Source organism: Nyctibius grandis, chromosome 8, assembly GCF_013368605.1.
Source record: "Nyctibius grandis isolate bNycGra1 chromosome 8, bNycGra1.pri, whole genome shotgun sequence".
NCBI lineage: Eukaryota > Metazoa > Chordata > Aves > Nyctibiiformes > Nyctibiidae > Nyctibius > Nyctibius grandis.
In genome coordinates, this window is record NC_090665.1 from 6,422,039 (window position 1) to 6,441,883 (window position 19,845).

The 19,845-nt window shown below is 39.8% G+C and overlaps 1 protein-coding gene across 7 annotated transcripts in view; it reads left to right on the forward strand.

Annotated features, from left to right (window-relative positions):
- The window catches only part of NLGN1 (neuroligin 1), a 320,967-nt gene that overhangs the window by 106,625 nt on the left and 194,497 nt on the right, over positions 1-19,845 (forward strand). For all 7 annotated transcript variants that reach the window (XM_068406228.1, XM_068406229.1, XM_068406231.1 and 4 more), the window contains one exon: positions 618-770. In XM_068406228.1, coding sequence (XP_068262329.1) covers positions 618-770 — 153 coding nt within the window. The remainder of the gene's footprint in view (positions 1-617; positions 771-19,845) is intronic.

Genomic DNA, 19,845 nt, shown 5'->3' on the forward strand with positions numbered 1-19,845 from the left:
AGTAGTACCCATGCTCCTTAAGCTTCAGGCTACCCAGATTTCAAATAATATCCATTTGAGTTCTAAGTGTTAAACAGCTTCCAAGTACTTTTTGAAAACTAGGACTTCAGACCTATGAAAAGACAGCTGTTTATACACCCCTTTCATAAATTATGATCTTACTGTACTGGATGCAATCAACAATTCATGTATGAGCAGAAATCTTGTTTATCTTAATATAGTGGATCACCTTTAGCTAAGTGAACAGAAAGATGGACTGAGCTTTCAGAAGTGTTCAGACTTTTCCTAAATGAGCTCACAGTGACATTAGTAGACATTTTATGTCAAATTCAGCAGGAACAGAATCAGACACTGTCCCATTGCATTTGAGCAAACATGTTACCATTTTCAATTCCTTTCTGCTTTTCCGAGGCCAACAAGTATTTTAAAAGTATGAACTTTAGTTACAAGCAAGCCACAAAGAAACACTTATGCCCACCTGCCCTTTTCCTTGTGTAAAAGATGTTGCTTGAGAAACACTTCAAGAAAAATAACCTCACTAAAAAAAAAGTTAAAATATTGCATGTATCTTTTCTGGTACTTTCTCAAGATAAAATGTGTCTTAATATTTTTTCCAGACATTCGGGACAGTGGGGGACCTAAGCCTGTGATGGTGTATATTCATGGAGGGTCCTACATGGAAGGCACTGGAAATTTATATGATGGCAGTGTTCTAGCAAGTTATGGGAATGTGATAGTCATCACAGTCAACTATCGCCTTGGGGTACTTGGTAAGAAGCTTTCAGCTTTCCATTAATCCCTGCTATCTGCAATGCGATTCATTATACGTGAGAATGTATTAAAAAAAAAAGTAAAAGAACAGCAACAACTTTTTTTTTGGTGTTTGTTTTTTTTTTTGTCAAATAAGAGGTTTGTATTCTGGGGATGAGATATTATGGCATTGCAAGTATTACCTGGAGGAACCTGCTGTCATGCTTTTAGTGGTATGAAACAAGTGTTCCCATTGCTGAACTGTTCAGATGGAAGAGTTCTGTTTTTTTCTGTGAATGACAGTGGTACTTTGCTCTATATACCGATAAATTAAATTAAAAAAAATGTTAAGTTATAGACAACAGGGTTTTCTGTTGGAAGAAAGAAACTAAGTTTTGATTACTATGATTTTTTTGTACTTTGAAAAAGCTGAGGAGGTTATGCAATCACTATTTGTTTTGCACTTCATTGTGATTTTGAAAAGCGTTATGGGTATAATTCAAATACCTCTAGTATTCCTTTTCTAGGCCAAACTAGAGAGTGAACAGAGTTACTTTTTTATTGTTTTAAATACAGTGAATAGGATATGCTGATGCTGTTGGTAACTTGTGTGGTATTCCTCTGGTAGCTTATATTTCTAAAGAATTATACTTTGCTCTCTGTTCAGTGTAGTCACATTCATGATACAAGTTCATCGGCTCTCGAGACAGTATGATTGTTGTTTTTTTCTTCTCCATATTTTACCGAAATGTTGTATGCTAAGACTTCTGAAAGCTGGAGTTCAATTCTGGGATGTTATGGAGATCAGTGCAGTAACTTCAGAATACTTACATAGGTATAAGAGTATTCCCTGTATCATCTGAAGTGGCGTGAGAAACCAGGTGTCATTCACAGCAGTGAGCTGGTTCTGAAGACCAATGAGTTTTGTTTTCAATTTGTGGGCCTTAGCAATGTCTGCTACTCTGGTTTTCTTTTGTATGGTCATTTTATTTTATCTTTGCTCTGTTTCTTTGTATTTGGAATTCATTTAGCATGATCCCCAAATTCATTGTTTCTGGTTTGCTCATTTGGGTAATTTTCTTACCCAACAGTTTCATTTTTGTAAAAAATTTGATATCTGAGTGCACTTTAATTTTGGGGGGAGGGAATGGATTTTGACTTTAGATTTTGAAACTTAGTCTACTACAGTTGTGTTTTACAAGGGACTGAATTATTTCCATAAAGATCATAATTATTTTTTGCTGGGTTTGTCTCCTTAGTATCCAGTTGGAGGTTTCATTTTTAATGTACTTCTTTAAGCAAGGAAATTCTGATATTTTGCATGTTTTTCTCCCTCCTCCTGTCTTCCAATTTATATAGTGACTTCAAGTCCTTGGGCACATATTAGTGCAGAAGTTAATAATTTGTAATCTGTACCTCTAACCAACATTTTATTTTTACACCAGTGCTCTCATTTTTGACATTTCAAACAACATTTATCTATATTATATGCCAGTAGGGTATTCCGTCCAGTAATAGAGTATCCATTATCTGAAAGCACTGTTTATTTTTGTAAGTCATTTAGTCAAATTCCTATATCACTTGTAGTTGCAGTGTTCAAAAGGGCTAGTTGCTTGAAAGATGAAAATTAATACACCTTCGTTGATGGTAATGGCTTTTCCACTTGTAATTTAACACTGATCCCTGAGGTAGCTCGCAGCTAACATCTTTCTGAGCTTAGGAGGATTTCATTTGTGTTCATGCTTTTGTGGTTCTTTGGACTTTGCGGTCTTTACAGAGCCTCAAGGGGCAGAGAGCTAATTTTCTTTTAAGGGAGACCTATTACAGTAAACCTTCTGAAACTCACAGTAGAATCCAGTGATTGGTATGAATACTTGAAATTACTTTCAAATCAACTAAAATAACCCTGTTTCAGGCTTGCAGGGTTTTCTTAGTAAAATAAATGCATCTGTTAACTATACATAGAAGTTGCTTATATATTTTGTGTCTGGTACAACGCCCATCTGTCATGTATTAAATAAATAATGATGACATAGCACTAAATAGGTAGCGTAGAAACACACCAGTAATCAAAAAAGAAAATTTGCAGTTTTCTTTTTTTCTGCCTTTGTTTCCTGGTCTTAAGGTAGCCTCAATATAGAACTTTTGCATAATCATAGTAGATATCAGCTTTTGCTGGTTTGAAACTCTTGTTCATCACTGTACAGCAGAACGTTACCCTTTGCAGTCACATTAAATGAGATATAGTTTTACAAATGTATAGCTGATGAATTCTCAGCTTCCCTTATCTGATCACATCCCATAAGGTGAGAGGTTCAGCTTCACTGTCCATTGCCTGTGGCACACCTAGATCTTACTTCACCACTGTGTAAAATGCCTGGCTGTACCAGGAGAAGTAATATAGGGATTTTTTTTTTCACATGAGAAGATATAGGGACAAAATAAGCTCTATCTACTCACTTTCATATGACCTGTATTGGTATTGTATCAGTCTTTGTGGATATATATCTTAACATAGATGATCTCTGCGAGTCCTAGGAGTTCTGCCATTGTTTCAACAAGATTTGTGCTGTGACATTTCTTAACAAGAAAGCCAGTTAAATAATGTTTAGAGCTGCAACAGCAACATGTTCTTCCAGACCCATGGCGATGGGACAGGAAGGTATGCTGTGATATTAGATTCTTTACAGTACTATTATTAAGTCTACAGTAGACAGCTTTTGGTGCAATTCAGATTATTTTTCTGTTTATTCTAAGTTGTAACATCCTTTGTCTTATAGACTAATCTACTCAAGGACCTGCATTTTATGGAGATGCAAGATTTGCTTCTAAATAAAGTGTTAGAAATCGCTTAAAGTGAAATCTATTTGGTAAAGAGAAAACAATGATAAAAATTAAAGTAGTAGGGGAGCAAGTGCATTTTAAAAACAAACAAAACCCCAGTGAGTTCCCTGGGCCAATTTTGTCTTTGAAACAAGTCTGAAAATGAAAATCTGTTAGAATCTTTCCTTAGATAAAGATAAGATGGAAGAGAGAACTGTTTGCTCCAGAAAATCAGGGACTACTGAATAAGAAGCCATTGGAAACAGACTATTTATATCTTCTTTAGATTCTCTTTAAATACCAGTCTTGCGCAAGCAGCCTCATCTAGTGAGGAATACTGTGTGAGTAGTCTAATACCCTTGAAGGACAGCATAGGAGTAAATGCCGATATATTTTTACGGCTTGTTCTTAGGAAAGGACAGATATGAAGAGAAGTTTGGATTTTGAACTCAACTAATTTGAGACTTCAAATGTTTATTTAATATATATCTATCTGGTAAAAAGTAGGAGATTTTTATTTAAATTTCATAAAAGAAACTTAAAAGGATTATAAAAGGAATCTACTTAACATCCAGAAAAGATCATGGTAGACAAATTTAATACTGCCAGTGCTGTTTTCTGTGTTCTTTCTTATGAAAGGTTTATTTAGAAAAGGCAAATGCTTTGGGTGGCATTGGCTGCTACCCCTTTTGCTCTCAAGAGAGAAGAGAAAGGAGAGAGCTGGTTTATGCTAACTGTGTACTTGTTTCCTCATTTTATTAATTTATACTTCTTGCTCTTGATTATGTTTTAACCACAGGAATTTAATAGAACTGAAATAAACATTTTTTTTTTTACTGAAGCTCATGTACTGAACTGGGGAATGGAGGAATGATTCACAGGAATCTCTAGGTTAAACACTGCTCTAAATTTCCCATTTTTTCCTCTTTAAGAGGCAGTGGTTTTCCCTACAGAGACAGTAAATTGTAATTCCAAGGGTCTGGGTTAAAAGGTGGTAATAAAGAAAAAAAGGAAAAAATATATGCATTTTGTATTTTCCATTTGGCATTCTGAACAACGTCTGCATTGGGAAGGCAAATGTTCTGTAACTGTAAGACCATAATTTATACCAAAATGGAAGCACACTCATAAGTGAGACTGTCTTGGTTATGCTTTCTTTAATTACAAGCAATTTTTCCTTTTGAGGACGATATAGGAACCATTGCTGTCATTTAGTCTCGTATTTATATTGTCACCATTTAGTTGGAGGATATTGACTGGGATTACAGAGTAGAAAAGCTATTCAGGTATTCTGTAATTTTGATTTTTTTTGCCAGTTTGTACTTTTAATCCTTAAAGTCACTGCAGCACACTGTTTGAAAGGCCTGATATCCTTACTCTTACTAGTACGTTATTTCCCAAATAACTGCACTGAAATCAATGGGGCTCATAAGTACAGTGCTTTCCCTTCTGACAGAGCCTAGTTGCCCATAATTTGAAATGATGCAATGAGGAAAAATGGTACTGGGAAATTGCTACTCATGCACAGAGCTGCTTCTGAGAAAATCTGTTCTTGGAAGAGGTCTGTTGTGTTTTCCAGCCGAAACCTCAATTTTTGAGTACTGTGTTGTGTCAGCTGGCTGTGTTGGGCTGCAACATTCATGTAAAATAAAACTTAGAATAGTGAAAAGCAAAATACTGTCACAAAAGCCCTTTCCTACTTTTGTTAATGACTGTTAGAGCTTTATGGATGATATAGTGACAGACGATGAGTCTTACTGTGCCTTAACATGTTTTGTTGTTGTGTGTCAGAATACATTGGGAAAATACATAAGATTTGAATGTACATATTGCTTCTATGCAGAATCATGCCAAGCAGCAATATCTTATTGGCTAAAGAGGTATGTGAAATATAAGGATACAGCCCTGCAGTAAGTGTTGGACATTCTACGCCAAGCCTACCATTTGTGCAATTATCCATCTTTCTCCTCAGCAAGACATTGCACGTTCCCAACAGGCAAAAAATAATGCACAACCTTTCCTTTTATGAGTAAGTTTATGCACATCAGTTTGTTCCCGTTGCTATAGTAATTCCAGAATGTAGCCTAGTGAACCTTTTCATGGGAGTGAAGAATTGTCTAGTTGACCATTTGCAGGATGGAACACAGAGATGAGAATATATTATAATGAAAACTAATTCAGAACAACTTGGAAGTATCTGCCCATTTCAGGAGTCTAATTCCATTGTGATTGACTAGAAGGTATTGTCTTGTTTTGTTTTGATATTTATCTCCTTCTAAATAGAATAACACAGCATTTTTTTTCAATGCTTTCAAATTAGGTCTGTTTTTTTCAGTGTTAATCTAGTTTGTCAAACTGATCGATCCTTATTTTGGTAATTATTTACTTTGTAGTGTTCCCATCACATTGGTTTTTTTTTTTTTTCTTTTGTTTTTGATACCTTGCTCTTTATTTTGACATCATGGTAATACTACTGAAAACATTAAGTAGAGGATAACTTTCAAATATGTTTCAAAATCATGTATGAAATTGACATAACTCTTTCAAAAATCGCTTCATGTTAGATTAAAAAAGTTTTAGTGAACTTCATATGAATTAGTGTCCTATGTCATTTAAGCATTTTTGCATATATATTCTATCATATTCCTGTTCTGCAACCTGGAGAGTTGTCTTTCCTCCTGAAAAGAAGCCTCTTCACTTTAGTAAAAGTAAGCATCACCCACTCATGCCATAGTGACTATTCAGTGAAAGTAACAGTGGAATAAGAAGGCTTCTGTTAGTTAGATATCAAAGGAGATAAATGTAGCAAGATTCTTTTTCCTACATTGCTTAGACTGTGGGGTTTTCCTTTATAGGTCACGATTTAATATCCAGTAAAACTGGGAAAATGTTTGATCATTAGTGTCAGTGACAAGCACATCCATTATCTTTTTATGAAACCTTAAAGGTACTGTCAGGAGATGGCATTTTATTCTAGCTTTGCTGTAGCACCAAAGGGTCTCTGATAAGCCTTTTTTCTGTTATCCATTTCCTAACATATTTGAGTAAAAATGATAGATGAACAAAAGGTTATCTATTATTGCCTAATTAAAAGTACATTACATTAAAAGTAAAGATGGGAAATTAACAGCAAAACACATCAAAATGTGCAGTCAAAAATTATTCATTTGTTTTCTGAATTGGAAGAAAATGCAGAGAACGTTAATTCATAAATACTTTTAGGGACCCTTGGCAGCTTCATAACAAGTCTCCTTTAGATATACGAATATTAAGTTGCTTATAAATGAAATTTTAACATTTTGGGATTATGCAGTGGGGAAAGTGTCCAGAATGCCTTGCCTGATCCCACCTTAGCCTTGAGCATCACTGTTTCTTGGTATGAAGCACTCCAAATGAATTTGATGCTAGATAAATAGAAGAAGTTAAGACAGAAAGCACACGGCAGTTATCTATTCCCTCTGGTGGTGTATTCACAAGGTCTGATTTACACATACTTAGAATTCTAAAAATGTATCAGATACTTCTTATTTAATATCGTAGGTAACCTCAGGTCAGCCCGCTTTGCAGGACGCCCAGGAACAGCTCATCTAGAGTTAGTGTGTCCTAATTTCATAGGTTCATTAATAGAATTAGCATTCAGATCTCAAGCCTGCTGTAATTAATGACATTTTAGTGCCTTTTTTGTGAGCTAGTACCAGCCAAAGGGAGTCATGTATGCAGTGAAGCAGAGAAAGGAAGATTGCCACACTTGAATCTGTACCATCAAAATGACAAAATGGACTTGCGGTAAACAATAGGTTATTGACTAGATATGTTTAAAGGGTCAACTGCAGTGCACAGCAGGCAAGATATTTATGAAATGGAAACCCTGAATATATAGTACACTTTTAAAGTGAACCATTTCTTTTCTGTTTGTGTTTTTTCTAGCACAGCAAATTGACATTATCCATCTGCTTGGATAGATGGATAGACACCCGCTTCTCTATTTTTTAGGGCACAAAGACATCATTTTGTTTGCCATTGAATAGGTTTCTGTCTTGGTACAGGTACATTTTAAATAACAGGTTTATTCTAATGTTTGTCACTAGACTTCTTTTTTTGGTAAACAGAAAAATAACAAATAACAAACTTTAAAACTATTCATTTTGGCATAAGAGCAGTTTGTGTCATTTCTGTCAAGAGAAATTACTTTTTGGTAAGATAAATTCCCTTGATCAATATTTAATCATATAATAAAAGTATTCCAGTTTTTCCAAATAGCAGATTTATCCTAGAGAGCATAATAAACTTCAACTTGATAATATTTGCAAAATAGGAAAGAAAAAGTGTTCACTGAAGACAAATTATAGATGTCTTACTGCTTCAGAAAAAAATATCAAAAACTTTGACCCTATTATCCTCCATGAAGTTATCTGTAATTTTTATTATCTAGCTATGTGTAGCTACCTTCACTTTCCTCTAAGTAATATCTGACCAAATTACTTTTACACCATCACTGATCCCCGTGCAAAACCTCTAATTTACAGTATTACAAGTGTTTCAGGTATACAAATTAACCTGTATTATAGACTATACACTGTCCTAAGCCTTTGCTTGTCTTGTGATGGAAGACTTGTCAGGAAGCCAGATGTGGCCTCATCCGTAGAAGCATTTAGGCTGCTCTGCCTTTGCCAGAATGCCAAACTTCCCAGGAAAGAATCTGTCTGACTGCAAGCCAAGAGGAGGTGGGGATAAATTAGGATTTTTATGCAATCTGTATCTCACTGCAGAGTGTTCCAACACTGAAATAATCCTCCGAGTTTCCAACAGCCTGATTTTCAACCAGGGCAGAAGACATGAAGAAATATGCTACAGCTCAGCATCCAGGTTAGATCTGTGCCCAGTCTTGGTCGGCCGGGCACTCTTCACTCCTGAGTTTTACAGTGCTATAATTCATGCCCAGAAAAAAGGCAAATGAAGACTCTTTTGACACTTCTCATAGAAGTAGCAGAACAAGTAGTTCAGATTGTCCTGGGTGGATGCATGTGTCTTTGAAATATATTTAAAGAATGTGGCTGTTTTGAGCATGGGCTGGAGCACCCTGATATGCTGAATATAATAATAAAAAAAAAAGTTTGGCTTTTGTATTACATGGTGTCAGTCAGACAGAGAGAGAAGGAGCAATAGATGTGTACCATGCTGAGACTCACTTGGCATCTCCCCATCCTCCTGTTCACAGCAGTCTCATCTGCCCAAGTGGAAGAATAAATGCTCCTCTGATCTAATCACGTTACGTGTTCCAGGGTCTAATACCTTAATTTGGTCGCTGACATGACGGCTGATGGGGAAATGATGCAGTAATCAGGAACGCCAGTGATGGTAGATAGGAATCTTTTGTTTCAAAGATTAAGCGAACCTGAGTAGATAGTCTTGTCGGGTGTGCCCTGTAACCAGAAACAGTCCTTGCACCTTGACTCGGAGCACAGAGCCACTCACGAAAGCTGAGTCTTTCTGCAAATGGCTTGACCTGTTCTCATCTAAACCTGTTACTGGCCTCTGGAAGATCCAGTCTAAGGTCAGAGGCATCTGCAATTGGACTTAATGGCCTTAAATGTCTTTTCCAACCTAAATGATTCTATGATTCTAAAACAGTCCAAAGTTTTCTGAAGCTTAAATGAAGCACTTTGTATGCTGTAAGGCTTTGGAAGCAATAGATAACTTGACAGGGATTTCCAGTTCAAATGCATAAAATTGCTCAAGTTTTATGTTTTTTTCATGTGCAAATTAGTTTACATATACATGTACTAGCTCAAATGCTGTTCTGATACTTCTTTGATGTAATACCTCATGATATTTTTGAATCAATTGAACAAGATCTGTATTTTAAGGTTGTAACAGCACTTTTTAATGGTTCAAGAGAGTAATGTGAACAATAGATCTAGAGGCCCAAAACTCTCTTGGCAGCAGTACTGGCAAGAGAGGGACCTAAATTTTTTCTTCTATTTAGTGGGTGATCCATGTGTAGATGCCTGCCTTAGACAACACAGAAAATTCTACTGTAAATTGTAGTAATTTGAATTACTTTCCAATAGAGAATATATAGAGGACTGCGTTGTTTGATATACTGATTTCTTACATCCTGCGATGTACTGGCAAATAAATATTGTCTTGGTGAAAACTGAATTTGAATACATTACTACATGAAAAACTGCTAGATGAAGGCCTATGAAAAGCCAGAGGAAATTATGTATATTGGTTAACATCCATTATTAAGCGAAGTACAAAAATTGCCTTCAAGCAAATATAAATTATAGATACCAACGTATTTGCAGAAGTAATTTGAGTATCTCATGTTGTATATGTTGCAAGCTGAATATATTTTTGAAAAAAGAAAGATTACTTATATATCTTAATTAAGTATTTGAAATATCTTCTCCATGTTTCAGGGGGTTTATTGTTGCTCAAAATGAGAAGCAAAACAGAAATAAAACTTACTGAGCTTTTTCATTGTTCTGCAGTAGTTTTTCACTCTTGTGTCAAGATTCTAATGAAATAGAATCAAAAACAGGTGAGCAGACTTTCTCTGAGAGACTCACTACACATTCAGCAATTCTACTGATTCGAAAAATTATTTTGGCTGTATTTTTCTGTCAGCTCTTGAATGTTTGATTTTATGTAATCTCTGACGTTCGTTATAATTTGTTCATCTTCTCAACGCTTTCCACTAGGATTTCAGTTGAGGGATCTTATGTTGTCGTAGGTATGCTGAAAAAATTCTTTGCTTCTTTTTTTTTATTAATGGATAATGAAGTGTTCTGTACAGAAGTATAAAATATAACGAGAGGAGAGGCATAGTGCCATATAGCTCCAAATCATTTCAAAAAGAAAGGCAAACGTATCCCTAACCTGTTTTCCTTACTTAGGTTCTAATATCCCATTAATTTGGTAAGCACTTACTTATATCATCTCGCTGATTTCAACAGGAATCATATGCGTAAATTAATTTCTTCCAAAAAAAAGTTTGTTTCCGTCTCTACTTGTTGGTATAATTTATTGTACATTTGTTGATTTGCTTCTATGACTGAAATTTTCCTTTCAACTTCAGCAAAATGCTCTAGCTGAACTGAAAATGGTTTCGCATTTCATCCGTAAGCCTTTATTAAAGCAGTGAGACGCAATAGGGTGTGCTTTACAGAGCCATTAACGCATGCCCCATGTGTGTTGTGAGGCATGAGGCCAAAGGCCATGTGCTTTCAGCTACCCATGAACCATATTAATGACCCTGTAAAATACACTCCTGAGCATCCTAATGCTATTATAATTACTCACTTTATTATTACGTGCCTCTTGAAAAAAGATCTCTAAATATTTTCCTTTCGCTTTTATATAGTCCTTAACTAGGAAGGCTAATTTATGGTAGACTGAAAAGGAAATGTTCGCAATAAAAGGAGTATTAACCTTCTTTTCACCATTTCTTTCTGATAATTTAAAATTTTTCTGTTTTAACACTTTATGGGCTTGCACATCCTGTGTGTTCAAAGCTTACAAACCATTTCATTGTTGAGTTTCTCCTATCGTTGTAAAGAATAGCTGTTTGGATGCACATTGTTCGGATTTTGTTTATCATTAGGTTCTTGAATTTATATTAAAAAGATAACTTGATGTCACGGTTTAAAGCTGGGCTGGCGATTAAACCTGCAGCAGACGCTCTCTGTTAACCCTCCCCCCCCCACCCGAAGGGAAAGGGAAAGGGAAAAGGGAGAGAGACTTACGGGTTGGAAAGTTAAAACAGTTTTAATAAACCTATAATAATGAAAAAGAGTATAATAATAATATTGGAATAATCAAATATATACAAATATATATACAAAACCAAGATCGAGCTCCCCCGATGTCGGCAACGTCACCACCGGCACTGCAGGGCAGGCTCCGGGAAGGCCCAGGCTGGGCCTAGCGACGGTCGAGAGCTGGATTCAGGGATGCACAGATCAGGATCGGGGGCAGCAGGAAAACAGACAGAGTCCTCCTTGGACACCGGCCATAGCAGAAAGAGCAAGAGCGAGCAAGAGGGGAGAGACCCTCGTGATCCCCCCGCTTTATACCGAGAATGACGTGTATGGGATGGAATACCCTCGTTGGTCAATTTTGGGTCACCTGCCCTGTCTGCTCCCCCCTGCAGCTGTGACCCCCCCCTTCGGCTTTTCACTTGTAAGCAGTGAGGAATCCAGCGGTGACCTTGGTTTCTCTAAGAAAAAAGTACAGCAAGAGCCTTACTGCACAACATCCCTACCGGTGCCTCAGCGATAACTACAAACTTCGAGCGTTATCAGTCCTGGAAGCAGACACTGTCTGCAAAAACATGCAGTTAGTTTCAGAAAGTGCAGTTATTTAGAGGAGACACAGCTGAAAGTAAAAATCACTGAAAGGAAAATCGGCCTGGTTTAGGCCAAACCAGGACATTCCACCCCTTATTCCATACCATTCACGTCATACTCAGATCACCACTAACTTTTCATTTTAAAATATATACAGATAACATTAGTTTATGATTCATCTCTATACAGAAAAAAAAAAAGTTCATCAAGTTCATTTAGTTCAGGATTGTGGGTTTCCATCTGGCTAGGAGTCTCTCAGGGCAGGAGACATGGTATGAGTTTTGTCACAGTTCATGCCCACGGGTTGCAGGTTAAAGATGTCAGTCTCGAGGAGGTTACTGGACGCCACTTGCAGCTAGCTCTGGTCTCGTCACCACTGTCTTAACCTGAAAGACACTTATGAACACTGTTAGTATTATGCAGCAATTAACATCATGCAGTTCAGAATTAAGTATTCTCACCCAAGATCAGATCACCTTCAGGGACACATCGGACTCCACCATCCTGCAGCATCACCCACCAAGTACATCCAGGTCCTTGAGCAAAAGCAATCCCATGAACGGGTTTACCTTTGCCCGTAGCAGGAAGAACCCAGACAGTTTTTCCCAACAGATTCCTTTCATGCACCACAGGGACTTTATCCCCTTCTACTGTATGTAAAAGGTCTGACTGAGCAGGGCCAGCTCGGTTGATAGATCCCCTGGTGTTAACTAGCCACGTAGCTTGTGCCAAATGCTTATCCCAGTTTTTAAAGGTTCCACCCCCCATTGCTTTTAGGGTAGTTTTTAACAGCCCATTGTATCGTTCAATTTTCCCAGATGCTGGTGCATGATAGGGGATATGATATACCCACTCGATGCCATGCTCTTTGGCCCAGTTATCTATGAGACTGTTTTTGAAATGAGTCCCATTGTCCGACTCAATTCTCTCTGGCGTGCCATGTCGCCACAAGATTTGCTTTTCAAGGCCCAGAATAGTGTTCCGGGCAGTGGCATGGGGCACAGAGTATGTTTCCAGCCATCCGGTGGTTGCCTCCACCATGGTAAGCACATAGCGTTTACCCTGGCGGGTTTGAGGGAGTGTGATATAGTCAATTTGCCAGGCCTCCCCATATTTATATTTCAACCACCGCCCCCCATACCACAAAGGTTTTAACCGTTTGGCTTGCTTAATTGCGGCGCATGTTTCACAATCATGGATAACCTGTGCAATAGAGTCCATAGTTAAGTCCACCCCTCGGTCACGAGCCCATCTGTATGTTGCATCTCTTCCTTGATGACCTGAAGTGTCATGAGCCCACCGAGCTAAAAATAGTTCACCTTTATGTTCCCAGTCCAAATCTATTTGGAACACTTTAGCAGCCTGATCTGCTTGTTGGTTGTTTCGATGTTCCTCAGTTGCCCGACTTTTAGGTACGTGGGCGTCTACATGACGTACCTTCACGACTAGTTTCTCTAGCCGAGTAGCAATATCTTGCCACAGTTCAGCAGCCCAAATAGGTTTACCTTTACGCTGCCAGTTGCTTTGCTTCCACTGCTTTAACCACCCCCACAAGGCATTTGCCACCATCCATGAGTCAGTATAAAGATACAGCCTTGGCCACTTTTCTCGTTCAGCAATGTCTAGAGCCAGCTGGATGGCTTTTACCTCTGCAAATTGACTTGATTCACCTTGTCCTTCTGTGGCTTCCGTGACTCGTCGTATGGGACTCCATACAGCAGCTTTCCACTTCCGATGCTTTCCTACAAGACGGCAGGATCCATCGGTGAACAGGGCATACTGCTTCTCATCCTCTGGTAGTTCATTATATGGTGGGGCTTCTTCAGCACGTGTCACCTCCTTTTCTGGTGGCATTCCGAAGTCTTTGCCTTCTGGCCAGTCCATGATCACTTCTAAGATTCCTGGGCGATTAGGGTTTCCTATTCGAGCCCTCTGTGTAATTAATGCAATCCATTTACTCCATGTAGCATCAGTTGCATGATGGGTAGTGGGAACCTTACCCTTGAACATCCAGCCTAGTACTGGTAATCGAGGTGCCAGGAGAAGTTGTGCCTCAGTACCAATTACCTCTGAAGCAGCTCTAACTCCTTCATATGCTGCCAGTATCTCTTTTTCAGTTGGGGTGTAATTGGCCTCGGAACCCTTGTATCCTCGACTCCAAAATCCTAGGGGTCGACCTCGAGTCTCCCCTGGTACTTTCTGCCAGAGGCTCCAGGTAGGACCATTGTCCCCAGCTGAGGTGTAGAGCACATTTTTAACATCTTGTCCCATACGGACTGGTCCAAGGGCTACTGCATGCACAATCTCTTGTTTAATCTGTTCAAAGGCCTGTCGTTGTTCAGGACCCCACTGAAAATCATTCTTCTTTCTGGTCACTTGATAAAGAGGGCGTACAATCTGGCTGTAATCTGGAATATGCATTCTCCAGAAACCCACAACGCCTAAGAAGGCTTGTGTTTCCTTTTTGTTAGTTGGTGGGGACATAGCTGTTATTTTGTTGATCACCTCTATCGGGATCTGGCGACGCCCATCTTGCCATTTAATCCCTAAAAACTGGATCTCCCGGGCAGGTCCCTTGACCTTGCCTCTTTTTATGGCAAAACCAGCTTTCAGAAGAATTTGGATGATTTTCTCCCCTTTGTCAAAAACTTCTGCTGCTGTATCACCCCACACAATGATGTCATCAATGTATTGCAAATGTTTTGGAGCTCCACCCTTTTCTAGTGCAGTCTGGATCAGTCCATGGCAAATAGTAGGACTGTGTTTCCACCCCTGGGGCAGTCGATTCCAGGTGTACTGGATACCTCTCCAGGTAAAAGCAAACTGTGGCCTGCACTTTGGTGCCAAAGGAATAGAGAAAAATGCATTAGCAATGTCTATGGTGGCGTACCACTTGGCTGCCTTTGACTCCAGTTCGTATTGAAGTTCTAGCATGTCTGGCACGGCAGCACTCAGCGGTGGCGTAACTTCATTTAGGCCACGATAGTCCACAGTTAATCTCCATTCTCCATCAGACTTTCGCACTGGCCATATAGGACTATTAAAGGGTGAGCGAGTCTTACTAATCACTCCTTGATTTTCTAATTGTCTAATCAGTTTATGAATGGGGATCAGGGAGTCTCGATTGGTGTGATATTGTCGTCGGTGCACCGTGGTAGTAGCAATTGGCACCTGTTGTTCTTCCACCTTCAGCAACCCCACAACAGAAGGATCCTCTGAGAGGCCAGGCAAGGTAGACAGCTGTTTAATGTCCTCAGTCTCTACAGCTGCTATACCAAAGGCCCATCTATACCCTTTTGGGTCCTTAAAATACCCTCTCTTGAGGTAGTCTATGCCAAGGATGCACGGAGCATCTGGGCCAGTCACAATGGGGTGCTTTTTCCATTCATTTTTAGTTAGGCTCACTTCGGCTTCCAATACAGATAACACTTGAGATCCTCCTGTTACTCCTGAAATACTGATAGATTCTGCCCCTTTATGATCCGATGGCATTAGGGTGCACTGTGCACCAGTGTCTACCAAGGCTCGATACCTTTGTGGTTTTGATGTGCCAGGCCATCGAATCCACACAGTCCAATAAACTCTGTTGTCCCTTTCCTCCACCTGGCTGGAGGCAGGGACCCCCTAATCAAGAAATGGATTTGTGCTGCTCACAGGGACTGGACCTTCATTTCTCCTATTCACACTTTGGAAAAAGGAATTTGAGGCCCATCTACCCTGACTGGGGTCCTGCTCACTGGTAACTGGAGCAGCCATCCTCCTAGAAAAATTCTCTCTGGTATTTCTTTTAGCTTGCAACTCACGTACTCGTGCCTGTAGGGTACTGGTAGGTTGTCCATGCCATCTGTTCATGTCTTCCCCATAACCACGCAGGGCAAACCACAGGATACCTCGTGATGTGTTCCGTTTCCTTTGAGCTGGTCCTGTAGGAGGGCGTTTTCTCTTAACAGCTGCAACGCGCGCCTGTGTAGGTAGAGAGTCAAGTTTATTCTCTATCCTGGACAGTTTGTCTGACAGTTGTTTAAATGAGTCCTTGTTTTCCTTTGTCAGTTTTTCCACAGCCGAGACACGGGCCTGCAGTGGGGAAGAAATACTATCTTCATACTGTCGCATACAGTTAGCCATTTCATCCACACTAGGTCGTGCCATAGCATTTTCTCCCCAGACTAATATTGACAATGTATGGGTATATGTCGGTGGAGCATTCTTCACAACCTTCCGGAACATGGATCGGTTGCATTCCACTTCATCAGGATCTACAGGATCTACAATTTCCCGTGGGTGTCTATAAATGATCTCTTGCACAGCTAGTTGTCTAAGGTAGTTAATACCTTTTTCTATAGTGGTCCATTTGCTCAGGTGGCTCATAACATCATCTTTATAGGGATACCTGCTCTTTACAGCTGACAAGAGTCGCCTCCAGAGACTGATAGTGTTTGACTTTCTTGCAAGCGCCTTATCAATACCACCATCTCTGGACAGGGATCCCAACTGTCTGGCTTCTCTGCCATCTAATTGCATGCTATCTGCCCCATTATCCCAGCATCGGAGCAGCCAGGTAATAATTGGCTCACCATCATAACGGCTGAAATCTTTCCTTATATTTCTCAGGTCCTTCAGGGATAAGGAGTGGTAGGTTATCTCTACATCCGAGTCCTCCTCCTGTGATAGTTCTGCTTTAGAACGACCTTTCTTCTGTGATGGGTCTGCTTTAAAATGACGATCAAGGGAACCCCCATCTGTGTCAGGCCCTGACTCTGCCTGAGAAGGGCCCTCACCTGGGTCCTGTGATGGCTCTGCCTTAGAAGGCTCTGAGTCATCATCCTCCTCTTCACGAGCTGATTTCTTTCTGTATTTCTTCCTGGTTACAGGAGCAATTGGTACAGATTCGTTAGATGCTGGACTCTGAGTAGATGCAGTGGCTGTCGTGGGAGTGCTGAGACTCGTTAGAGTCTGAGTAGCTGCAGTGGCCATCTTGGGGGGTGTAGCAGCTGTGGTACAGGCTGCCGAGGTTTCAGTGGATTTAGTGGCTGTAGCGGCAGCACACGCTGTAGGATCTGAGGTGGCTGCACAACATCTACAACTGTCCCTGCACCGATATTTAATCTTATCCCACATCAGAAACACATTCAGGACAACCGAAAATAAAAACATGCCACCTAGACAGCACCATCCTAATTTCACAAAATCTAGTGGAATCAGCTTGGCAGAAAAGGAGAAGGTACTATTTCCCGAAGTAAAATTGGAAGTGTAATCATTAACATAATCAGCTAAAGGACGCCTGGAGCGTGCAGATGAAGTCGCTGCTACTGATTCGCGATTAAAACTGCCCATCATTGTGTTATAGAGATAAGAGATCGGAATAGTAACTGCCCAGTTTATCACAGCATAAATCAGTATCAAACCCCATACCAAAACAATACATTTCGACCAGCACCCACTGCTAAACCGCATGTAAACATTCATAAGAAGCAAACAATAACACAGTGCCCACGGCAGGTAAGGCATCATTGCAAGACTCAACTGTGAAAGAAACTCTATAAAAAGACGAGATAACACAGTACTCAAAAATGACATCAGCATCTTCGCTATCTGTTTTAATTTCCAACCCCTCGTAAATCTCAAAGGAAGAAATCTGATACTCTCTCAGCTGAGCTCTCCAGGTCTCCTCCCGCCGGAGCCGGGATTCAACTTATCAGAGGAACCTGTTGGAGCTTCTCTCGTGCCCCACGTTGGGCGCCAATAAATCTGTCACGGTTTAAAGCTGGGCTGGCGATTAAACCTGCAGCAGACGCTCTCTGTTAACCCTCCCCCCCCCCACCCGAAGGGAAAGGGAAAGGGAAAAGGGAGAGAGACTTACGGGTTGGAAAGTTAAAACAGTTTTAATAAACCTATAATAATGAAAAAGAGTATAATAATAATATTGGAATAATCAAATATATACAAATATATATACAAAACCAAGATCGAGCTCCCCCGATGTCGGCAACGTCACCACCGGCACTGCAGGGCAGGCTCCGGGAAGGCCCAGGCTGGGCCTAGCGACGGTCGAGAGCTGGATTCAGGGATGCACAGATCAGGATCGGGGGCAGCAGGAAAACAGACAGAGTCCTCCTTGGACACCGGCCATAGCAGAAAGAGCAAGAGCGAGCAAGAGGGGAGAGACCCTCGTGATCCCCCCGCTTTATACCGAGAATGACGTGTATGGGATGGAATACCCTCGTTGGTCAATTTTGGGTCACCTGCCCTGTCTGCTCCCCCCTGCAGCTGTGACCCCCCCCTTCGGCTTTTCACTTGTAAGCAGTGAGGAATCCAGCGGTGACCTTGGTTTCTCTAAGAAAAAAGTACAGCAAGAGCCTTACTGCACAACATCCCTACCGGTGCCTCAGCGATAACTACAAACTTCGAGCGTTATCAGTCCTGGAAGCAGACACTGTCTGCAAAAACATGCAGTTAGTTTCAGAAAGTGCAGTTATTTAGAGGAGACACAGCTGAAAGTAAAAATCACTGAAAGGAAAATCGGCCTGGTTTAGGCCAAACCAGGACACTTGAAATGTACTTTCTATTTTATATATATCTTCTTTCTAATAGAAAAGAATTCACTTGGCATCTACCTTGCTAATATAGATCTTTTCTAATGTGGGTTTCCTCCAGCTGAACACGTGCTTGACGTTATTGATAAATAAAAAGGTACTACCTGCATTTTCCAGCAACCAGAAAATTCAACATCTGCTGTACTGCCCAAATTCCATCTTTGCAGTTGTCTCTAAGCTAAATGTTATTGAAGTGATGATCACAATTTGAAATTTAAGGTTGCATTTTTAAATAGCTTTAAAATTATGCATACGTTTCTTTTTCTTTCCCCTTCATAAGCACATAATGTTGTTTCTTTGAAAGTTCCATATAGTTTTTGGCTGGTTTCTTTTTATAAATATTTCATAGGTAATGTTTTGATCTCTGGTTCAAATTCAGTCCTGGCAGTAGATGTTTTTGTTGATAAGTTTCTTTTGAAAGTACGGTCTGCAAACGAATTTACAAACAAGAGTATATTCAGTAGGTGCAGTGGAACTGATAATTTTGGAAAAGTGTTATCTAGAATAAATGCTCAGTTTTAAACTTTTTTTCCTCAGACATCTAAATATGAAAAAAAAATAGCGTTACTTGGCTATAGGTATCAAAGATGCAGCTGAGGGTCATAAAATCTTAAGGACATGGAAAAAAGCCCTCCTCTTGGAGAAAATGTTGTCTTCTAACCACTTCCAGTTCCAGGTTACCATAGGGAGACCCTCTTGCAAGATGGCTGCAAGGAGCTGTCATTAGGAATAATCAACTTTGATAGAACCTTATCTATTTTTACTAGGACCAACCACAAATAGGAAATATTATGTGTTTTGTACAGAAGAATCAGCGACGACACAATGTTCATCCATAGGAGAACCAGTTGGTGCAGTGCTTCTGAAAGAGGTGGAGGTTCTGATTCTGCTGCCTAGAGCACCAAAACTGGATCAATGTATCTGTTTTTGTCTGTTATTCCTATTCTTGTAAGCACCTTTGTGGCTCACCACTGTTGAAGTCTTCACAATGTTCCAGAATGACTCTGGACAAATTTTCGATATTGCACTGGTAGTATGTGGCTCTTTCTCTGCTTTTATGTGATTCTCTTACAACACTCCAACAAAATAGTTGTGAAAAATCAGCCCAAGTAGGTTTGTTTCCCATTAATGATTGAATGCTGGCATTTGGATGATGGAAGTAGATAAACTACATTCCTTTGTCTGACTGTGCAGAGGGGCGCTTTTGTCATGAGGCTGCACTTTTTATTTACACAAGCGCTTAGTCAGTCTTTTGGTGCTAAAACTTTTGAGTCCTTTAAAAGCTCTATCCATCACATTCTCTGTGGTTCCTCAGTGTATCCTCC